At 42.0% G+C, this 22,821-nt stretch overlaps 1 protein-coding gene across 15 annotated transcripts in view; it reads left to right on the top strand.

Annotated features, from left to right (window-relative positions):
- nhsl1b (NHS-like 1b) overlaps positions 1 to 22,821 on the top strand; it is a 111,894-nt gene that overhangs the window by 78,507 nt on the left and 10,566 nt on the right. For 14 of the 15 annotated variants that reach the window (XM_044377077.1, XM_044377067.1, XM_044377081.1 and 11 more), the window contains 4 exons: positions 12,388 to 12,540; positions 16,195 to 16,322; positions 18,948 to 19,152; positions 21,195 to 21,326. In XM_044377077.1, coding sequence (XP_044233012.1) covers positions 12,388 to 12,540; positions 16,195 to 16,322; positions 18,948 to 19,152; positions 21,195 to 21,326 — 618 coding nt within the window. Of the gene's footprint in view, positions 1 to 7,995; positions 8,214 to 12,387; positions 12,541 to 16,194; positions 16,323 to 18,947; positions 19,153 to 21,194; positions 21,327 to 22,821 lie in introns of those variants that run through there. The other variant, XM_044377083.1, reaches the window with a different exon arrangement.

Below are 22,821 nucleotides of genomic sequence, written 5' to 3'. Positions count from 1 at the left end.
TGCTGTTCAGCCACAAATCTGTTTGCTCTATGCAACATCACAGCCATAGTGTCAGACATGAAGACAAGGGATTATTGACCAGAATTCATCAGACAAAGTCAGATATTGATAAAACAATCTCACACCCAGGTTTAAGCACTGAAGAGGATGTTGACATTTAAAGCTCACAGTCAGGTAGTTTGAAGAAAAAACAACGTGTTTTGCCGCTCGCTTAACAGTCCTGAGCCACAACAGGAAAACATGCACTGAATGTTGTCCTGCCAACCTACTAACTCTCCAGTCTCCTACAGGCTTGTTTCAGTTTCAGCTTATTGTCCTGCCAACTTCGGGGGTGGGGGGGGGGTGACAGGCCAGTGGGGTTAGATTGCATTAGATTTAAAACTATGTTGCCTGGGAGGAAACGGACCGTTAGCTACAAATCCACCCTGACGGTGGACATAAAACGCTTCAAGTCAGCAACAAAACTGCCACCTCCTCTGAAGGCACCAAGAGATCAGCCGTACAAATCAACCTGCTCGTAAAATAACAACGTTTTAACTCCCCGCTCAACAGGCGTGTACATTTTAAGAGTGACCCGCCTTTTATTGTGCTGAAGCTAAAATCAGGCTGTAAAAGTCTCCTTGTTGAATGAATATATAGGAAAGACTTATTTAACGGTTGCACGCCTCCCTGTCAGTTTTGGCTTCTTGCGTTGGTGCTCTTTCAGCTGTTATTGCCATTAGTTGACCTGGTTTTTATTTTTTCTTAGTTCGTTCTTGTTTCGCTACCATACTATGGTACAGAGATGACATGCACAACAACATGTTTTAGCTAGAGATCGAACTCTGTCAGTCTTGTCTGTCAACATGGTCAAACAAACATATCCTCTAACTGCTCTTTCTGGCTTTCACGCTCTTTCATCCCAGCTTGAATTTCAAAGGGGGTCAGTAGGGAGCGCCCGGGTCAGACGCCAGGGGAGAGAAAATTAGGCATGACCGCCAATCCCGCTGAGCCTTTGTGTATGTTTTCATGTCTGTCTTCCTGTGTTTAATATCTGTTTTTATTGAGTCTTTACCTATGGATGTTTCACACTCACACTCCATCTAACTCTCACCCTTCTCGCTTCATCTGTTCCCCATACCCTCCGCCCCTGACTTCTCTCTCCCAGCTGCCTTTATCTCCTCTCACTCGCTTCTTTTGTCTCTGTAAACGCTGCCTTTTCTATCCTACCTCGCATCGCTACTCAGCAAAATGGCCCAGCTTTCACCACATCAAAGAATCTTTCAGCATTTTGTGGATGCAAACTTTACTTCCCATCTCTTTCTTCTTGTCCTTTTTGAAGGTCTTTGTGCAAAGTTTTGCTTTTTGATACCATCTCCGTTTTCCCCTCTTGTTCCTCAGCCCACATTACTATTGGGCTTCCCCCTTTTTTCTCTGATTTGTACACATTTACATACATCAACTGTGTGAGAACAGCTACATGGTGTTTGAACAGAAAACACAAGCATACATGTGTCACCACATCAAGGCTAAAATATTCACATACATATGCTTGAGCAATAACACACACAAGAAAACACAAAGAAAGTGGTCTGATTATGTTAGTGATGGTGTGTGCATGCTCAGGGCGTAGTTTGCAGGGTTTTCTCATGGATCACAAAGGAGGGGCAGCCTATAGAGGGAGGCCCCACCGCCTTTCAGTGAGAAGAATACCCCAGCACACACACACAGACACACACACACACATTTCAATTACACGATCTCCTGATTTGCTGAAATGGATAAAGTATTGTACCTTGCTAAATGCTCACTACACACAAGCCTTTTTTACTGAAATTACATGAATCACTCCAGCAGTATGCAGTACAACAGCCTCTTCAGTCTGACCTCTTATAACCCCACCTTAATCTGCATGTGATCATGCAAATACACGGCTGATAGGCCCATTCAGAATCAGCTAAAACAAAAGCCTTGTTGCCAGTGACTTTCTGATTTTGAATAGTGAGAGGTTTGCTGTCTGCAGTGACAACTGTCTGCAAAACTTGTAGAGCCACAGAGTGAATAGAGTATCGCATGATGCGTGCGTGGAGTCTAATTGTTGTGCACATGTGTACGTTCAGACAGCAAGTAAATGAGGGCAGTTGTGGCACAGCGAGATCGTCTGTGTGAATGTATGGGGTGTGTGTGATGGAATCCCAGCTGCTTCAATGGAGTAGGTCAGACGGAAAGACCAGAAGAAGGGTGGGGAGGGGGAGGAAGGAGGATTGGAGTTACCCAGTAACCTCTGAGTAGGACAAGAAAGACAGACAAGACAGAGACAGAGAGACAGTTGAGTATAAGAGACAGACGGGGGGGGGGGGGGGGGGGGGGGGCTGGGAGGGAGACAGCAAGAGTTTTGTGTCAGAGAAAGGTCATTCACCAAGTGCGGGAGTTTATAGTACGGCGGCGGTGTGTGATGCATGGGAACTTTAGCCCATGCTAAAGCCATTAGTGCCAGAAAAACAGATTGTTTACTCAGCCGAGCCCCTCTGACACATTCTCTGTGTGTGAATGTGTTATTTTTGAGAGAGAGTTGATGTTTATTCAGGAGGGAGTTTAAAGTTTAACTTGGCTTAACTACCTTTTTATGAGCGCCATAGAGAGTTGTCACCTTCTTATCCATGTTGACTTTTCTGATTCATCAATGCTGTCTGGCAACATCATCGAAACACTTCTATATTGCCATTGTACTGCCGTTTTTAATCTAATAGCTCTGTAATGAGTCATTTAATTTTACAGTAAGGTTTTTTTTTAAGTATACAGCTCAAGAACATTATACAATGCTTTTCCACATGTGTCATTTCCTGGTCAGACTGGTATTGATTGCTGTAGTGAAGCTGTATCAGTGTGACAAATCACAAGTTAAATGGCAGAATTACTTTAAAAGAGGTGTGTGATCATTAACCCCTATACCTTCATCCTGCCATACTACCTCCTTACCGCCCCCACTCCTTGCTGATAGATAATTCATGCCTTGCTCTACATCTCGGAGAAGACCAAAGCGATCGGATTCCCATTGACCCCTGATGCTTCGCTTTCATTCACAGAGATGTAGGGATGAAAGAAAAGGAGGGAGGGATGAGAGAGGCGAGTCTGGTCCTCCACATGCTATAAATTATAGATTTTCATTCAGAAAACCTGAAGGAGAAGGAGATGAAAGAGAAATATGATGTACTCCGTTTATTTATTTAGTATTCAGAATATTTGGTACATATCCTGTTTGAGTTATCCAAGTCAAAACTGTTTGATCTTTATAAGTGGTACATTTTTGGTGTCACATTAAGTACAAATATGAAACATTTGCTGCTTACAGCTTTGAAAATTTGAAGAGCTGCCTCCCTTTAGCAGACTACTTAAGCAAGATCGTGACTCATTTTCAAGTAAGGGATTGTTTTATAAAGTGGAAATATAAACAATAATTTGATTGAGAATGAAAATCGGCATTAATGAACATCAGCAGTCAGGATTTCTGCTCTTCAGCTTCAATGCATCAGTCAAGGGTTCAGTGCTTTGATAAAAGGCATCTCAACCTTGTTTACAGAAGATTGAGAGATTTTTGTTCACCGGGCCCAAATTCATGGATTCAAACCAGTGACCTTCCAGTGACAAACCTCTTAAAATCCACTCTGCAACCTCTCTGCTACTCTTGTGTTCCACGACGTCGCACATACACAGATGCAGAGTGTTTGTGTGCACCCGTGTGTGAAAAAACACTTGGCCCATTTTCCACTTCTCAGGTTTTCCTGCTTTATCTCCACCTCGCAGGTTTTCTACCGAGGGGAAGGTGTGCAAGGTCAGAGCCTGAACAAGAGAAAGAAAGAAAAGAGGGGGAAGAGGGGAGCATAAAATCAATGCAGGATAGATTACATTAGCAATCATGAAAGCGTTCATGTTTCAGAAAGGAAAAGAGAGGGAGAGAGATTTGACATTAGCAGACATAGTAGAGTTGAAGGCTTTTAGAGGGTTAGCTTAGCTCTTTCTTCTTAAATCCAATTAGAAAAATAAAATCTGGGTTCTATCAGATGAAGAAAGAGGTTCGTGTCTGTGTGTAGATGCCAGATAGACACTCTTTGGATATTTGAATGAATATTTGAGAGACTATTGAACAAACCTGGTATATGGCTGGACCGTGTATGTGTGAAATTGTGGTCAATGTGTTACAGGAATAGTCAGTGGTCGTGTCTATAATGTGAATTCCTAGATATTAAATGTTCATCTGCAACTTTTTGTAGTGGTTCCAGTAATATTTGTTGGTAAAGTTCATCACATGACATGATTAAGCTACGTTTCAGGCCGAAAAAAAGGTTATAAATGCATTTGATGGAACAATACTTTAAACTCATATCATGGGATGTTTGATTTGAAAGAGAACTTACTTTAATTTCAATTATAACTATTATAATTACCTGTTAACTCCCTCTGCTCTCTCGTCTGTTTCACCCTGTGGATGTCTCTCATTTTTCACTCTGCATTGAGTATTTTGTCAGAGTGATGGTTATTTGGGGTGCTTTAACTGCGCTCTCCTTCATGCCTCTATGCGCCCTTTTTCTGCCTCTTTCCCGGTCAATGATCATGGGGACTGCGGTGGAAATTGTAAATGAAAGTTTTGAAAGCACTTAGGCGAAAATTCAGGGGGCTTATCTCCACCCAGTTACCGCAGTTACAGTCAAATCAAGCACACCTGCAAAGCAGCCGCCCCACACTAAACTGATATAACAGCAGCTTGAGTCACATGTTTTACTTGCAAGACTCGTGTTTTAATGCTCTTGTTCACTGTTTGTGATGTGAAAACGTCTGACAAATAAAAAAACTTGCGTCCTTGTATTAGTTCAGTTATAAAATCCAAACACCTGCCAGCTGCTGTCTGTTTAAACAAGAGTTTAGGAAACTCCAACACTCGGTCAGCTGACAAATGGTGTAACTTCATCACTCACTCAGGCACTCAGTCATGGACGACCGCGGTCCTAGGGCTGGTCTGTGGCTGGTCCAGCCAAAGAGGGGGAGTTGTGTGTGTTTTGGGGATTGATCGAATGATAGAAATAAGGCTGGAGGGAAAAGGAGTAAATTCAGCAGTCTGGGCTAAAAAAATATAAAAACTAGTGTGTGTGTGTGTGTGTGTGTGTGCAGCTGCCTCTGCCGGGTTGATGGGGAGATCCAAATGAGGTGTGAAAATGGGACGAGGGATAAAAAGGGAGGGCGATGACAGGAGGAAGAGCAGGACTCCTTCATCAATCTTTCTCCTTTATTATCACTCTGCCACCTTCACCCTCAAGTCTTAATTACAATGTCTAATGCAACAAGAATTGTTAATTATTCATGTCACCCCCCCCACCCCCCCCCCCCCCCCCCCCCCCAAATTTCTCCTCTTTCCCCACAGTCACCACCTTCTCATGTGAACACGCTGCTGAAGACATAATTGCATGTCTTGCCATAGGCTCTAACATGTTCACTTGATACAGTCATCAGTTTTATCACCAATTACAATAATCAAATAGCTAGAAAACGACACAATCACCGGTTGTGATTATCTGAAGGAAATTCTTTTTCTTGCAAGAATTAAAGAATGTACAAAGCCTATCTCATGATTTTTTATGACTAGGTTGTACAACAGAAAGAAAAATATAATATTGAGCTGAGGTAATTAAGTTTTATTAATTGCATAACCAAGTGCTAATAAGAGTAGGATTGCTTTTAATCTCATTCATAATAATCTCTCATGTTCGCCAAGCTGAATGAGCTTCTTTCTGAAGTCCACGCTTCATCCACCGAATCTCCATGCGTCCCTCAGATGCTGCTTAGAGTACGAACAGATGAAAGATTGATATTGTTTGGGCGGCGGTGTAGTGGGAGGGCTTCCATTCTTCAATGGGAATGAGCGGAAAGGATGTATGGACGTATGGCTGAATGGATAGATAGCCCTAATCCTGGAGGTGGCCTAGATTTGGAGCCCTCCTTCAGCTGATAGAGTTGTTGACCTGTCTGTCACACTGTGCGCGCGTGCGTATGTATATGTGTGTGCGTGCATGCGTGTGACACTGTCCTGAGAACAATAGGCTCTTTAATGAGAGATGCTGCTTGGGCTCGCGTCTGCATGAATTATCCTAATACTGTACGCGTGCCAAACAGTTTGATACAAGCCAAACGGACGCTACTGACAGAACATCGGGACTTGGGTTTAGAGAAATTAGAAAGGTTAGACACATGGAGAAGGGCTTTCTATTAACCATTTCAGACCAGAGATAAACCCACATTTACAGTTGATCTGAACTTTAATTGCTGCAAGTACAGATATCATCAATTAATTTAGTAATCATTTTTTGATTAATCAATTAAATGTTTAGTCTATGTAGTGTTCAAAAGTAGCAAGAAAATAACCATTCCAGTTTGGAAGTCGACAACTCTGTTTGCACAAATACATTTACACATGGTCTGGTTTATTTCTACTGTTATTTGTATGGACCCATGTCTGTGTTTGAAAGCTGATGACAGGTTATTAACCCATAACAGCCGTACTTTATGAAAAGGCTGAACTCTTAAGAAGAAAATGACATTTACAAAGACATATTGCCCACATCCAGAGCTTCATAACTCAAGGACAACAAACAAATATTGCAAACAGACACTTCAAACAGCATACAGCAGACTGTGCAGAAACACTGACTGTTACCGAACAATACAAACACAGACAAATCCAAACTGTTGTCTGCACACCCGTACAGCTGAAAGGTTCAGATGAGCAAGGTCTTAGGGGAGAGGGAGGAGGAGGAGGGGGGGGGGGCTTTTTACCCACAAATTCAAGGATCATTTGCAGTCCCATTCAAGCTCTTGTTGCAGCCCACCCCCTCCCTCCTTTCCACACACCCTCTCTCTCCACTCTCCAACCATTTGGGCTGAAAAGAAATACGGCTACAGAAGGAGGGGCAGTCCTGCGCTCTATGGGTGTGTGTGTGTGTGTGTAGGTGCGTGTTGCGTGGGTGTGTGTTTGAATGGATGGGTGCCCGAGTGTGTGTGTGTGTGTAATAGATTGTGAGCAGATCGGACAATAGGAGGATTGTATGTGATCTATATTCATGTGGCACAGATTCAGTGGCCATGTGCACACACAGCAGACTTGGAATGATCAGACAGAGGAAGGAGGGTTGATTTAAAAAAAAAAAATAATAATAATAATAGGAAAAAAGGAGATTTATGTAGAGATACTGAACACAATTTAATTTTTTTTAGACACTTAATGTAGCTGAGAACTTGGGCTGAATCTGCGTTTTCTTCTTCAATAATGGTGTTTTACTCACCATAAATATCTACAAAATGGGACCAAACAAGATAAATTACAGTGCATTAGTGAGATTTATGGTAAAAATTATGTTTCCTGTTTGCATGCAGGTGAGAGCTGCATACATCCTCCTGAGAATACCTTGTGAAAGGATGTACAAGGTGGAAGGTAGCTGATAGTTTAATTAGATGCATAAATATTCCCCAGATGAGTCTGTCGTAGCGGTGAGAGAGGCAACACATGGATTACTTTTGCAAGAGCAGAATAAAAAAGTAGGGAAAAGAAAGAAAGAATGAAATGGGTATCGACATCCACAGTAAAATAGCACGAGTGTGTCTGTTCGCTCTTATAAAGCGTGTTTAACTTTCAGCTATATTCAGAGTCCCGCAGAGCAAAGAAGAAAGAAAGCGTAGAGAGAGAAAGACAGCGTGGAAGAGAACGAGTGATGATGAGAAATAAAGGGAGAGGCAGCCAGAACTCCTTGGTAACCAAAGCACAGAGGAACAGAGGGGCCGGTCCTACACCCCTCCCGCTGTGTGTGTATCTGTGTGTGTGTGTGTGTGTGTGTGTGTCTCCGAGGACCGGACTGCCTCAGGGAGGGAGTGGTGGTGGTTGTGGGGGGGAGTGGACCGTGTGTGTTTAGAGAGAGAGAGAGAGAGAGATAGGGGTAAAGGCTCATTGTCAGCGTAGTAGACACTCTCACACACTCTCCGTAAAGCCTCTGTGTAGTGAGAATGTGAGCGGAGTAGAGCCGATGTCAGCACTCCTTCATCCCGTCTTTCTCTTATTCCCTGGACTTGTCTTATTTGTCCCTCGTTAGGGCACTTTTTTTTTTAACGAGAGAGATACACACACTCAACCGGAATAATGGTGTTTATCGGGACCTCGTTGAAATCTGTGATTAAATACTTCAAAAGGAAGGGTAAGATATGTTTACTTCTTCATATGAGTAGTTTTCTCAACATTAAAACTAGACAAACAAGTTTGTTAAAATTTGAAGAGATAATCAGTCTTTTTGACAGGAATATTATCTGGGTCTGAATTTCCTTCAGCTTTCCCTTTATTTAAACTAATTTAATTTAACATGTTAAATAGCTTCAGTAAGGTTTTTCTTGAGCCTTAATGAACTGTATAAAAATTATTACAACTAATGGTTTTCCTGTGGGTGTGTTACCTTCACTGCTTCACTGCTGCCTCTGCTGAGCCCAGAGACCCTCTGTTGCACCCTTGTTACCAGGTAACCACTGGGCCAAGACTTTACAGAGCTGACAACTATTAGTACTAAATGGCCCAACAGCATTTGTAAAGGTGGCAGCTGGACGCATTTAAAATCACAGCCAGTTTATTACAAATAGTTTGCATCTGTCCTTGCTTCTTGGGACAATTTTGAAGTTTTCTTATGTTTATTAAGGTCTAATTTGATCTTGATATAAAAGGAAATCATTCCAGGTCTTCATGCCATATATGTAGATTATCTTTAGGAGGATTAGTTAATACTCCAAGGCTATTATTTTATTAAAGCCTGTTTATTAAGCACGTGAGGATGTGTAACAAAGACCTGGTTGATGCAGGCCAAGCTGCTTGTGCCAACTCTAATCTCAGGTGTATTTATAGCTTGTGTGTTTGTGTGTGTATGTGTGTTGAAGTCAAGGCTGAGGTGATTTGTTTAATCATTAGCTCAGCATTTTTGTACTTCTCACTTCTTATCCTGCTATCCTGCACATGTATGCACTTTGCTCCTTAGTTGAGCAACTTGGCCCCCCACTGCAGTCCAGTACTTATTATTTTGGGTCCATGTCATCATGAGACTACAGATGTTGATGAAATCAAGGGTGCACAAACTTGTACTTATTGAAAGAGGAAGAGTTGTTAATTAATTTTGGTCAAAGTTTAAAAAATGTCCCCAAAGGATTAGTGCATCCTTCACATTTCACTATTTGAATTGTGTTGGTTTTTTTCCAGATTTTACAGTTAAGAGGACTTGTAAAGAGGCTCTTAAAAAAGAAAAAAACTGAGACAAGGACCATCATTTTGCCTAGTATGTTGACACTTTATGTTATGTTTCAAAAGCTGATCTGAACCATGGCAGTGCTGACCCTTGTGAAACACAGAAAGTTGTATCATGCGTGAAAGTCAATACACGATTGGCTAGTGGGTGATCTGGGACCCAGTTCAGGGTTAACATAGATATCGTCAGCACAATCAATTTTATTGACCAAAACAGTGAATCCCTCATGTGTATGTATATGAAACAGAGTGTGTGTGTGTGTGTGTGTGTGTGTGTGTGTGTGTGTGTGTGTGTGTGTGTGTGTGTGTGTGTGTATGTGTGCAGATGTATTTTCCAGGGATTACTGTACAAATTTTTAGCACTGATGCACCTTGTGGATTGTTTGTGTCCTTCAGAGTTTTCAGTAGCCTGTTTGCGCTCAGTCTGTGTTTGTTAATGGGCATAGGGAGAGCTGGGATGTCAATGGACAGAGGGATTAGTGGACTTCTGAAAGACTTTCGCGCCATAGTTCGATGTGGACTCTTGTGTGTGTTGAGGGGCTAGAGGGTATTGTGGCACTGAAAGGCCTGATGTGGAGACTGATGCAGAGGGACAATACAGGCTTTGTGTCCACAGTCCCCATGTCCTTGGTGGGCCTATAGCCCGACTGAGGGCTATTCAAACCCCATGGTCAGAGAGGAGGGTGGGGGATGGCTACCTGTGCTGAATGTGTGGGGGAGAAGTTTTTAAAAATTGGGTATGTATAACCCCTATTTAGCCTGGCGAGCTGATTTAATAATGTGCTCTGATTCACACACAGCTGGGGTGTCAGTGCCTTGCTCATAGGTGTGTTGTGACAGTTATTGTGCAGGAGGCATCAGGCCCAGATTTACCTCTACAAGTGAACTGTGTGTTGATTTTGTGGTAGCTGTGCAGTTTTGTGCATCTGTCTCGTGCAACTTTCCAATTCTGACCTGTGGTCAGGCAAGTTTTGCCTCGTGATGTATGTGATTGATTATTCTGACCAGGGGAGGCACGCTGCAAGACAGCATGTGTAACAATACAGTTATACAATCACATTTACATATACACACACTATCTAGCTGTTTTCACCCATCACACCTATCTGACAGTAGGCGTTTACTATAACCCCCTCAGCTATGTTGTGTGGCACTCTTTTTGTCACATTAGTATCAAATGACATTTAGTGACTAACAGATGGGTTTGGTTATAAGAGATTGAGTCAATAAGATAGCAAGCAATCAGTCATCAAAAATACACTGAATTATTTCCTGGTGCCTTTATTTCTGTAGCTTGTAAAAGCCATATGGGTGCAGCCTTTTCAGTTGGATCCAGGCCTGTTGTCTTTGTGTATAGGTTTGAAGGTAGCAGCAAAGGTAGATGGGGAGAGAGTAGATATTTGTGAATGAAGAAGACACAACTCAGAAGAGTTTGTAACAAAGTGAAACATGAATAAACACAATGACCCCTCTCCTCTGCTGGAGACGCAGTCAACAGCCGCCCATTTCTCAACAAGCTGTGGAGACAGACGTTAAGGTACCGTTAGTCATCAGCAGCAGGGTCATAGAAGCAACACAACCGAGTTTTATGGACTGTCCCATTTTTGCTGATTAAACTAGTAATTTAAACATAACTATACTTATTAGGTTGCAGACCTCTCTTATGATCATATATGGTCCAAGACCTCTTTTGAAATGGTCAGTGTTGAGATCTATCAGTTAGTTATACGTACTTCAAAGCAGCTACACATTGTCTCACACTTTCTCTGATGACCAATTTGCAGTCGTTGGCCCCCGCCCTGACCCACTGCCTCGGAGGCCTTCTCTCCTCCCCCGACACAAACACACACACACACACTCACTACGCATCCTACTATGGCTCATTTGCACCTGTGAAAAAACTCACAAACAAAAACACTCTGCACACACTCCCATCCCCTTTCCTGACCCATCCCCTTCCTCCTGGTTCATCCAGACTTCTCCCTCTGTCCCAGTCAGATGGACAAGATGTTTTGGTCAGGACAGGGACACACAGACTAAAGGTCTTTACTAACATTTGGCTGTTTAAATGGAGATAGTACTACATCCACGATCACCAACTTTGGCTTGGATACGCTCCCTTGGTAAGCCTAACTTTTGAGTAGTGTGTGTGTGTGTGTTTATTACATTGATATTTTCACCTCAGCAGTTTTGCTTATATTTGAGTGAGAAAGCAAGCAATGAAAATAGGCCTCAGTTCCTGGTTCATCAGCATTACAAGTCACCAGTGGCGAGGGATGCAAAGATCAGCATCATGAAGCCCTGTTAATATTTCATTGTTGATATCTGAGTGAGAGAAGTGCTCTTAGAAATAAAAAATACATGAAGAATTTGGTAAAAATTGTTGTTTACTTTCTGTTCATCTTAACCAGCTGTGTAAGTTGTGTTCAATTTTGTGTTAACTGACCTTGCTTGGAGATGAGCTCAAAAAGTTGGCTTGCTTGTTTACAGTTTTGTTGCTTTGTTTCCTTGGAGTGACTTTCCCTGGATTTTATAAGGATAAAGTAGCTTACTTCAGGAGGTTTTAGTGGCCTGTTTAAATTGTCTGCTTGGTATCAGCTGGTCAGTGTTTCCCTCCAAACTCTTCCCTCCCCCTTTGAGGTGTGTGGCTTACTGTGATGCCTCACATAAGTGTCATGTTGAAGGTGCGGAGGCTGACACCTCGATGCAAAGCACCTAATTCTCCTCCCCCTTCCTCTTTTCCTCCAAACACAAACAAACCTCACCAACAGCCGGTACAACTTGTTGAGGGAATATTCTAATCCATGATGACTTACTGTTTTCCAAAGGTTTGATCCTAGAATGGGTGAGCTGGTGCAACTGAAGCACTAAGCGTATTCCAAGTTAATAAACCTGAGTTCTGTGATATTTGAGTCTAACTACAAATGACATATTCATTTTTACATTTTTAGTAAGATATGAAATTCACTTTCTTGCCAAGAGTAGCATCTACTTGTTTCACAATCCTACTGTTGAGAAGATAAATGATATAGACGGGACAAAAAGTCTTAAAAATGTCTTTAACGTTCATGATCTGTGTGTCTCTGCAGCGGTGTCTAACCTGGATGAGGAGAGCAAGTGGACGGTTCACTACACAGCTCCGTGGCACCAACAAGAGAACGTCTTCTTACCAGGCAGCAGGCCGCCCTGCGTAGAAGACCTGCACCGCCAGGCCAAAGTCAACCTTAAGACCGCCCTGCGAGGTAAGAATCATTACAAAAGGGACCACTTCTCTGACAAAATTAGGTTTAGAGGAGTCATTTGACAGTTGCCGGGAGAAGTGTTTACTGTGTTTCACATTGTCAAATATTTGATGAATATTAACACCTCATGAGGGGAAACTCAACGTCACACACAGCCTTTTGACTGTGACCAAATATAGTTTGTAAAATAACCTTAAAGTAACAGTTGGTTATACAGTATCCTGTAGGAATTTTGATTGTAATTTGGCTGTTGATGGTTTAACACCTTGCTGTAACATCAGCTGGAGAAAATGCAACTAGGAGGGCAAATATGCAATTTAGTGATTGTTGTCTATGCTTGGGAGTCCAGAGCAATATTGTCTTTATACACACAGTGTATATGTGGTAATGAGTAAAGTGTTGCATTACATGAAACACAGAAATGATCAAAACAGGAAAGGAAAATTAGTTTATTTACCTCATACAGTATCAGCCAGATCAACCAAAATATACACACTGACTCTTACCACACTCACTAGTGGGAATGTTGTTATGTCATCCTATTTGTTATGGCATCAAGGTGAAGACCCCTGCATGCCGTGCTTGTCCACAGTGTTGTAAACGTGTCCAAACCTGTAATTTGTGTTCAGGCCAAAGTTTAGCCAACAACACAACCGTGTGAGACCCTTTTCTTTTTGTTTGTCCAGTACGATCAGACAAGAAGGGACACTGCCTTCTTGTCAAACAAACACAGGGAGTCAAGTCACAACATAGTGGCAACTTTAAAAAAAATACTCAAACATTCCCAGAACAGGAAGTAGGAACACCAGTAAATGCCAGCACTAGCTTCGCTTAGAGTTCCTGGGAGGGTTGTGTTTTCCACCCATTTCTCGGAAAAAGGCTTGAGGCACGTGTGAGGGAATGAATATCAGTGTGTTGTAGGTGTGTGTGTGTGTGTGTGTGTATGTGTATGTACATGCATACATTGGTGGATGTGTCACAGTGTGAGCCTGTTGTTTACATATTAAGGTGGCCTTGTGTGCCAGCAGATAAAAACGAGACTGAGATAAAGAGAGAGAGAGATAAATGGGGAGGAGGTGGTTGTAACTGGATGCTTACGGTGTGTGAGTCACCTGTTCACACATACACACACACTGTAGTTCTTTTCTTTGCCATTGTTTGACCCCTGTGCTGTTGTATATTACTTCCTGCAATATTGATGTTGCTGGGTACGCAAACACCACCTGGGAGGTGGGATTAAAGCAGCTCCCCCCCCCCCTCATCCTGTCACCGCCCAGCCCCAGGGGTCCTAACTGAAAGCCAACAGGTGTCCAATGAGAGCACCTGTGCTGTCCATTTGATTCTTGGTGTGTGTTTTAGCTCTTAAATTCCTTTTCCACTCCCAGGAAGTTGAGAGTGAAGTTTACCCAAGTTACAGTTTAGACATGTAAGAATAGATTTAGGATTTTTCTTTTCAGTAATGAAACTGTCTTTGTAGCAATTAAACTACTAATTCTATATTTACAAGGCATTTGTTACATTTTATAATTTAGAGATTATATGATGAGGTTAAAGCATGTGCAGTCCCTGCTCTCATGTACATGTAACCAGTCACACTATCCGGTGACACCAGCATGAGCATGGCAAGGTACACGAGTTTTGTCTCTGCTCTGCAAAGCAGAATAATCAATAACCAATCAGATGACAATGTGCATCCTCTCTGTTTTCTCTGAAACACTCACATGGTATTCGAGGCTTTTGCAGGCGGCTCGCGAGTTACAGCAAACGTGCCAACGTGCTCGAAATACATTAGACAAGTTGCGTCATATGATTATTGTCAATAACATCCTCAAATTGTGCATTAGTTCAATTACTGATATCACTCATTGATAACTAGGGTCAGCAACAGAGACAGAGTGAAGGTCACAGGGTCACTGCTATGTTGTGGACCAAAATGGAGCTAAATGAAGTTTAAAAATACTTTTTTTATGGTTCATTACAGTTAACTCAGGCTCCAAATAGGTATAGTTTTTTTAACATATTACACACTTCAGTGACAATCTTTTTTGGACATCTGTGACACTAAATAGGCACAGAACTGCCAGAGTCAATCAGTATTACACATATAATTTACATGCCACTGTAAAATATACACATATGCAAACACCCTGCTCATATCATTATATTATTTCTTTCCACAACGTCCTTTATTCTCTCTGCTTGTCTCTCGTGTCACTTTCCGCTCCCCTCCCATCAGTTCTGCCTAGCAACAAGCAGCTCATCAGAGCTTATTTATTTTATCAACCGTCCCCAATCACGCAACACCAATCATCTTAACAGCTCTGCTCCCCGTAATCATCCTCATTATCATCATGCTTCCCGAATCTCTTCTTCCACACCGCTGCCACATCAGCTCATTGTTACAGTAGCTACCTTTTACCAGCCCCTTTAGGACCCATTAACTGACAGTATTATTCATACGCGACGTGTCTCTCCATAGAGATGGATGGTAATTAGCTGTGGAGATAGATGACACAAAAAAGGGATCAAAAGCTGCATATTTGAGGTGCCCAGCTTGTAGTGATGTGCATGTGTGTAGTACACATCTATAATACACCATGAATAAATGCCAAAGAACAAGAACATGCATGCTTGTCAGTTGATATGCCACTGATGTAGGTCAGAGGGACATGTTAATATTTTTTCATGTTGAAGTTATCTGCTTTATTTGGATATAAATACATTTACCCTCACACTGTTTATTAGATTTCTTTATCTACAAGGTTATGGAATCAGCAAAAGCACACAAAACTCTACTGTGTGTTTTTGTCGAGGCTGTAAAAATAGTACTACTTGAATGTAATCAGCTATTTAAACACTAGACAGAATTCATCAGTAGATATTTACAGAGAAAGAGAAGGAGGGATGATGTGCTAAATGCCCCCTGAGAGAAGGGGGTGGGAGGGGGGGGAGAGGGACAGTTCTGCCATCTGTGTGTGACAGACTGAAACTGATACCCCCTCCTCCGGTTACATGCACACACAACACACATTTATGAAGTTAGTTCTTATCTCACATTGATATACACACACCGACACACATATATCACAACGGCGTCACAGCAGGTGGTGACGCAAGGAGGTGTGAGCAGCACTTGGCAGCATCCAACAGGGACTCACGTGACTGACACACACACACAGACACACACACACAGACACAACCAATGGCGTGTTCTACTGTACACAGATAAGTGTTACACAGCTATGTCGGTGTGTGTGTCTCCTTTCTTTACTATACTGTTATTGAATTATCTGTGCACAAATTAGCTTGTGTGTGCAGTGTGCATAATACATTTCTTGAGATGAGTATTGTATTGAGTGTCAAATGTGTTAAAATAGTCAGTTAAATTAAAAATATTAACACATAATAAATGTTTTTTAGTTCAGTGAAAGCAATGAACTCTTGATCATGTTTTTTTCTCCAAACTGTGTGCATATTGTGTATCATACTCTACAAAAGCTGTGCTCTCAGACTGGATTTTCTCCTGATAAATTCTTCTCAAATTGAGATTTGTTATCATAATGAGTATCTGTTTTCGTTTGAGACAAAGATCATAGCTATCAAATGTCATTTTTGTCAGTAACATATTTCTCTCTCTCTCTGTCTGTCCTCCAGAATGTGACAAGTTGAGGAAAGATGGTTTTCGGAGCTCCCAGTACTACTCTCAGGGTCCCACTTTTTCTGACCCACTACAGTCCACCAGCAGCCTGCAGGATGAGGAGGATGATGAGAATGATAAGAAGGTAAACATATATGCACAGCATGTATACACACATCCATACATAGGAACACTGCTTTCACACACACACAACTACATTTTGAGATATAAAAAGTGTAGTGTGTGTGTTCACAGGACTGGTTTGCAGTCTTGTGCTGATTCAGCAGCATGGCAACTCAGTGCCAGTGATTTTAACAGTGTCAGTCTGCCCTCCAGTGGTTGGAAATGGAAATGCATGTTTTATCCATTGTCAGTCTTTAATTTTGCACATTAATTATCTCTCAGCTCCTGATTTATTTTCTCATTTATATTTACAATAAGACAATAAGCAGTTTTAGACCAAAAGATTTTGGAAAGTACCTAAAATATGTCTATTCATTGGTCTGGTTCAGTTTTTGTTTGTTTGTTTGTTTTTTTAATTCAAATAGATTTGTCCAGTGAGTTCTTCCACTCTTATTGGGATTGTGCTAGATTCTGTTGTATTTGATTGGGATTAATGGCACATGGATAACCAATGCTAAGCCAACCATTGCATTTTGCTGCAACTGTCAGCATGCATTGTGAAAAAGTCAAGATGAATTGATTGCTCAACTCTTTTTTTTTTAATTTGTACTCTGCCTGGTCTGTCATTATTTTTCAAGCAGAGGTAGGGAATAAACATATACTGACTTATGTTGTTTTTCCTCTACACTTGTCGGAGCTGCTGTTTGTCTAATGTCACAGAACTGTAATTTCATAGGAGGGTGATACATGGAGAGAGAGAAGGGACAGAAAAATAACAAGAGACAGAAACTATTATTTATTGCTCTTTTGTCTGGCAGACAATTAGTTTGAAGTGTAAATTGTTTGACAGCCAGATATGCATCCTCTCCTTTCCTCTGCGCTGCAGTTTTTGTTTCTCAGTGACACAAACAGCCACACATGATATGAGGGGTCCTGTAAGGGTCAGAGGTTCTTCCACATAGTTCTTCCTAATTATCAGGTTCTCTTTTGTCCCACAGAGCCCCTCGATTCCAGCCGTGCTCGTTTCATTCCTGCCTCCACCCTTGACCTTCATAACATGTTGTTTCGCTTTCTAAACTGTCTACTCCCATCTCTCTTTTTTTTTGTCTTTCTACTTTCTGCACGCTATCCCCCTCTTTTTTTTTAACCCAGGCCAATCCCCTTCCTCTCTGCCTTCCGTCCCCCTTCCTCCGTTCCGCTGTTTGCTCCCTTTCCCCATCACTTCCTGTTGTCCTGAGTTCAGTGAGCCTAACTTTGCCTGACAGCAGTTTCAAAAGGAGAAACAGGGCTCCTGGTTGAGCCACAATGATGCAGAGTAACAAGCCACGCTTGCTACCAAATTATCTATTGCTGAGGTTTTTTTCCGTCCATCCTCCCGTCTTCTCCTTGTTTTGGTGCCCCCTCCTCCCCATTTATCCATCCATCCGTGCTTTGTCTGTATAAGAGCAACAATAGCCATCTTTTCCAGTCATTCTGATGTTTGGGAATGTCAAGATAAACACTGACGGACATAGGGAATACTATTGTAACATTTTAGGGATTCTGGAAAACTGTGCTGCACTTCTTTCCACCTCTGCCTAACAAAATTGCTTTGAAGACATCAGTTTTTTTTCCGTGGCAGAAAAACTGAAGGTGTTTCACGTGTGATCGATCAGGCAAAGTTTGAGTGATGCAGTGAAAGCGACAAGTAATGATTTTTCTCCTGGAATTGATCTATAATCAGAAAAAAATGGATTATTTGTGTTCACTGTCCTCTGGACTCAGGTGTGTAGTCACATTCATTTAAGAATATAAGCTCATACGGACGTGACATTGACTTAGATATTCAGCAAATTGGACATGAAAATATTTTTAGTCATGTTTTAGTCAGTATTTTGAGGTTTGCTGTTCACTAATAGGCTCAATTTCAAGCCTGAATGTTGTAGTAAAATGTCTGTTGCCTCTCTGCAGTAAAACCCCCACTATGATTCAGAACTATTTGTGTGTGAATACAGTTTAATGCTCAAGTGATTCTCTCTCTTTCTTCACACTGTTGCTCTCTTGCTTTTATCCTGCCATCTCCAACCGGTGTCGGTTTAAGCTGATAGGTTTTTGTGTGTGAGAGAGTGACTGTGTGTGTGTGTGTGTGTGTTTCCATTTGGGCATGATTGATCGCAATATACGTTTACAGCACTGCAAGCTTCTAAAGGTCACAGTAGTGTAATAAAGTGTGTTTGTATGTGCCAATATATCCTGGACAGTTTAAAATTAAGTTCTATTGTGTTTTATTGTTCTATTCCCACTCACATTTTCTTCTATCATCTTTACAATTCAGCCTGATATTTTTCTTAATCCATCTTTCTGTGTTGTAATTCAGTGACTAAATCTTTATTCTCTATTACCTTTCATTACCTGACATCTCTGTCACTGTATTTTCTCTTTTTCTCTCCCCTCTGCATTCATTTCTCTTCCTCCTCCTCCCATCTCATCTCACTCACCTCTCTTTTTCATTCTTTCATTCTACTATCCCTGTCCCCTCTTCCCTTTTTTCCCTCTTCTCCTCCTGTCCTCTACTCTTTCCATTCCCTTTTCTCTCTCTTTTCTCCAAAGTCCCTCCCCACTTCATGTTTTACAGCTCGTTAATCCCTTCTCCCTCTCTCTCATGCAGTCTACAGCTTCGTCAGTGGAGGATGACAAATCTCAGCTGTCCATGAGGCCCCAGACCCCGCAGGGAGGCGGCGAGGAAAGGGAGGTGTTAGAGGTTGACGGAAAGGTGGTATGGACCAAATCCGCACCCCTCCCCACCCCGGAGGAGAAGATGAGGCAGACGGCGAAAGCCGTGCCCACAGACATAGTTGCCATCAACGTCACAGGTATGACCTCTTGGCAGCAGCATTCATCCAATCATTTTGTCCATCTCTCAACCACTAGAGAACCAATCTCCATTAGTGTCAGTAGTGGAAAACAAATATCCGGCTCCTGTAGTTCCATTTCGCGTAGTGACCTACAAAGATCACACTACTCTTGAGTTGGATCTGGCCTCTTACATCCACGGTGTCTATTCTCTAACATTAACTTCTCACCATCAATCACACATTTTGTTTTGTTTGTCTAAAAGGAATTTTCTGACGTTTTTGGAAATTCACTTAAATAATGTCTTACTGAGAGTTAGATGAGTAGATCAATATCAATTTCATGTCTGTGAGTTTTTAAAAGAAAGATAACTCCATGACATGTTTTAGCTCAGCAAAAAAAGACTGGAGGAGACATCTAAACTCCATCAAAAGTAGAAAAATATGCATTCCAATAATTTCAAAACTATTATAATGATCATCTCTAACTCTCAGTAACATAGCAAATATAAGGGAGCCAAACAAGCCAAATGTCAGACTGTTCCTTAAATCAACCCTCTGTGGGTGAGTGGATATAGACTAATCAATTACTGTATCCAGTCATCCACAGAGATAAAAACTGTACGCGTCAGTCATGGACGTCTGCCTCTCCTGCTGTACCTCTGTGTTTTCTACCCTCTTCCATCATGCTTCTTGGAAATTGACCTTCACCTTCCTTTATGCGTGTGTGAGCGAGCGTTTGTGTGTGTGAAAATGGTTTGACATCTTATCCAGGGATCAAGGCTTTTTCACTGACTTTATGTCAGATCACAGGGCGTTTGACAGATGAACACTCGTCACAGTAAAACGTGTCGAGGCAATTCCCTTGTTAGAGTGCCACATTCTTCAGTGCTACCCGCCACCCAGGAATCATACACATAGATATAACATCTCATTCTGATAGTTCTGGCGTTCAATTTATATGTTAGGTTGTTCTATGTTCTATGAGGGGATATTGTGTATTATTTGGGTTATTTGACTCAAAAACTCTCAGTTCAATGTCAACATCTGAATTTAACTGCTGTCAAGGGAAATATTACTGCAATCCCACGTCTTTTAGACACTAATGAGTGGTTAATGCGTTCCCACGTCACACAAATCACTGTTGACTTCATCTGCTGTCACTTTAGATTACTGAGAAAGAGAGAGTGAAACACACACACATATACAGATCAGGGACTTTTCTGTCACTTTGAGGGGGGGGGGGTTGTGATAGACACTATGTGCACTCATATCAATTTCTATTTCCCTAACGCCTGCAGGCTGTCACCAGCAAGCTAGATAGCAGAAAGAGCAGTTCCTAGTGAGATACTGCAATTCCTTCAGGGAAGCTGGACAGAGAGTGAGAAGGATATTGAGAAGAATGAAAGATGTATGCGTGTGTGTGTGTGTGTGTGTGTGTGTGTGTGTGTGTGTGCATGCTTCACCTCATATCTGTCCTGTGCATGTGTGTTTTTGTTATTAGAGCATGTACCCAACATCTCACATATCTTACATGTATGTTTACAGTTTTTCACACTGCGTATTGGAAATTAACACAAACCGTAAGCCACAAATTTAAGGATTTGCCAGCCTTTGTTGGGACACAAGTCAAGTCCTCGCAGCAGATTCTCTATTCTTAAGTTTAAGCTTTTAAGAGTGAAAAAGGCTGGTGAATTTTGTGTATTTTAAGCATCTTGGCTGATTAAAGGATCAGATCAACCAAATGACATAAAAGATTTTCTCATGTACATCTGGTGGGATCTAGTAAGGCAAAAAACATAAGAGATGTATCTCAAAACCTTGGCAATGAAACCAAAACTAGCTGCATCATTGATTGATACCACCAGAGAGTATATGAGGGGTTTTTTTTGTAATTTGGTTGAACTGTCCCTATACTTTTCCTGCTCTGTTAACGCTGCATGTTCAGCTTGAGAGAAAAAAAAAAACAACTCTCTGCATGTTGTTGAGTTTGTTCCTTCCACTAACTGACTACTGTTTGCCTGTGTGTCCGCCTACCTTGCTCTCGCCCTCCCGGCTACCAGGGGCAGTGTTTGACCGACAGGCGAGCATCCGGCGCTCCCTCATTAACACTGACACCGTGTCCCGCCGGCCCAAGAAGGTCAAACGCAGAAAGACTATATCAGGGCTGCCTGACAACTTCAACCAAGAGCTAGGTATGGATCACTGTGGGGCAATATGTTGTCCTCTACTGTCCACAGACCTGTACCAACACTCTGGACAAGCATCCCTCCATCTTCCATTACTTCATTCCTTCCTGGATTTACGCTTTTATCAAGTATAACTGTATACACTGAGTCAAGAATGAACTCACCACCAGTATTGTTCTGAGTCATATTGAGACAGAGAAAAATGACCCATGCAAGTCCACAGTGTTGGATCAAGGCCCTGCAGTTGTTCCGTCTTTCCCTGTTTCAATTCTACACACCATGTGTCACTCATTTGCTCCGCTCCACCCTGTTTATCCACAGCCAGGACTTAGTTATGAAATCCTTCTCAGTAGTTTTTGTGGTTTTATTTCTGCCCTTTTCCCTCATCTAGAAACTTCTGCCATAATAGAATCTCATGTTAGACTTTTCCTGTTGTCAAATCATGTCACACAAGAAAAGTTCCATCCTTAAATACGTATTGGGCCATAATCCCTCAGGGGTCAACTTTCTACAGCCCTATCTCTGTGCGTTGTGTGTGTCTTTGTGTGTATATGTGCCTTAATCCTAGGGCCATATTGAAAATCTTAGTATGTGTCTCATCTGTGTCTTACTTTTCCGAACATGGACCGATTACTGCGACAATGGGCCCCTGATCATGGACACAAAAAGGCCTCATACCATCTTCATTTCTTCTGCACTCTCAACATATGAGCGTTGTATGACAAATATGAAGGTTCAGAGGTCCCCTACCCTTAGTTATTCAGCTGAGCTGGGTGTTAAGTGAGCACTAAGCTCACTAAGCTGACACTGTGCTGTGCTGATGGCACTGCATGGCTGAAGTTTATTTACACTTCTTTGAGCTGTAGGATAGCAGCAGCATTTAAGGAGAATGTCATTTCTCTGTGCAATAAGATCACCAAGGCTGATAGGGAAAGAGCTTTAAAGTCCAGTTAGTGGCCAGCTGACGACATCCTCTGAATGTCATGATTACTGGGCCGGGGTAATTGTCCCACTGCTTCATCCCTCCCTCTCCTTGCACTAGAGCTGCGAAGTAGACCTGCAGCTTAATCTATCGCAGCAGCAGCAGCAGCCAAGCTGTCACTCCAGCTTTTAGCAAAGGAGGAAGAGAGTGTATGTGTGGTTTAGAGAGAGCGCGAGACAGGAGAGAGAAGAAAGGACGCAAGAGTATATGTTTTGGGGATACGAGCATCAACAGGAGAGCCACCGCAGATGGGAGACACACTAGACATCTTCTCCTGTTTTACAACCCATTCTTCAAATTGTTTGTTTACAATCTGGTATGTTCGGTGTGTGTCTTTTGTGATGTCTGCATGTTTGTGTGTCCTTGTCTCTACATCTATCTGCTTGTTCTGTATGCTCTATTCTGTGTGACTGTGCGTGACCATGTCAACATTGTGCATGCATGCACATGTGTCTCTCTATTTGTGTCCATGTATGTGTTTGTGTGTTGGCTGCCTCATACCCTACCAGCTGCCTGTCC

The sequence above is a fragment of the Thunnus albacares genome, chromosome 16 (genome assembly GCF_914725855.1).
Source record: "Thunnus albacares chromosome 16, fThuAlb1.1, whole genome shotgun sequence".
Classification (NCBI taxonomy): Eukaryota; Metazoa; Chordata; class Actinopteri; order Scombriformes; family Scombridae; genus Thunnus; species Thunnus albacares.
This window is presented reverse-complemented; position numbering and strand designations above follow the sequence as displayed.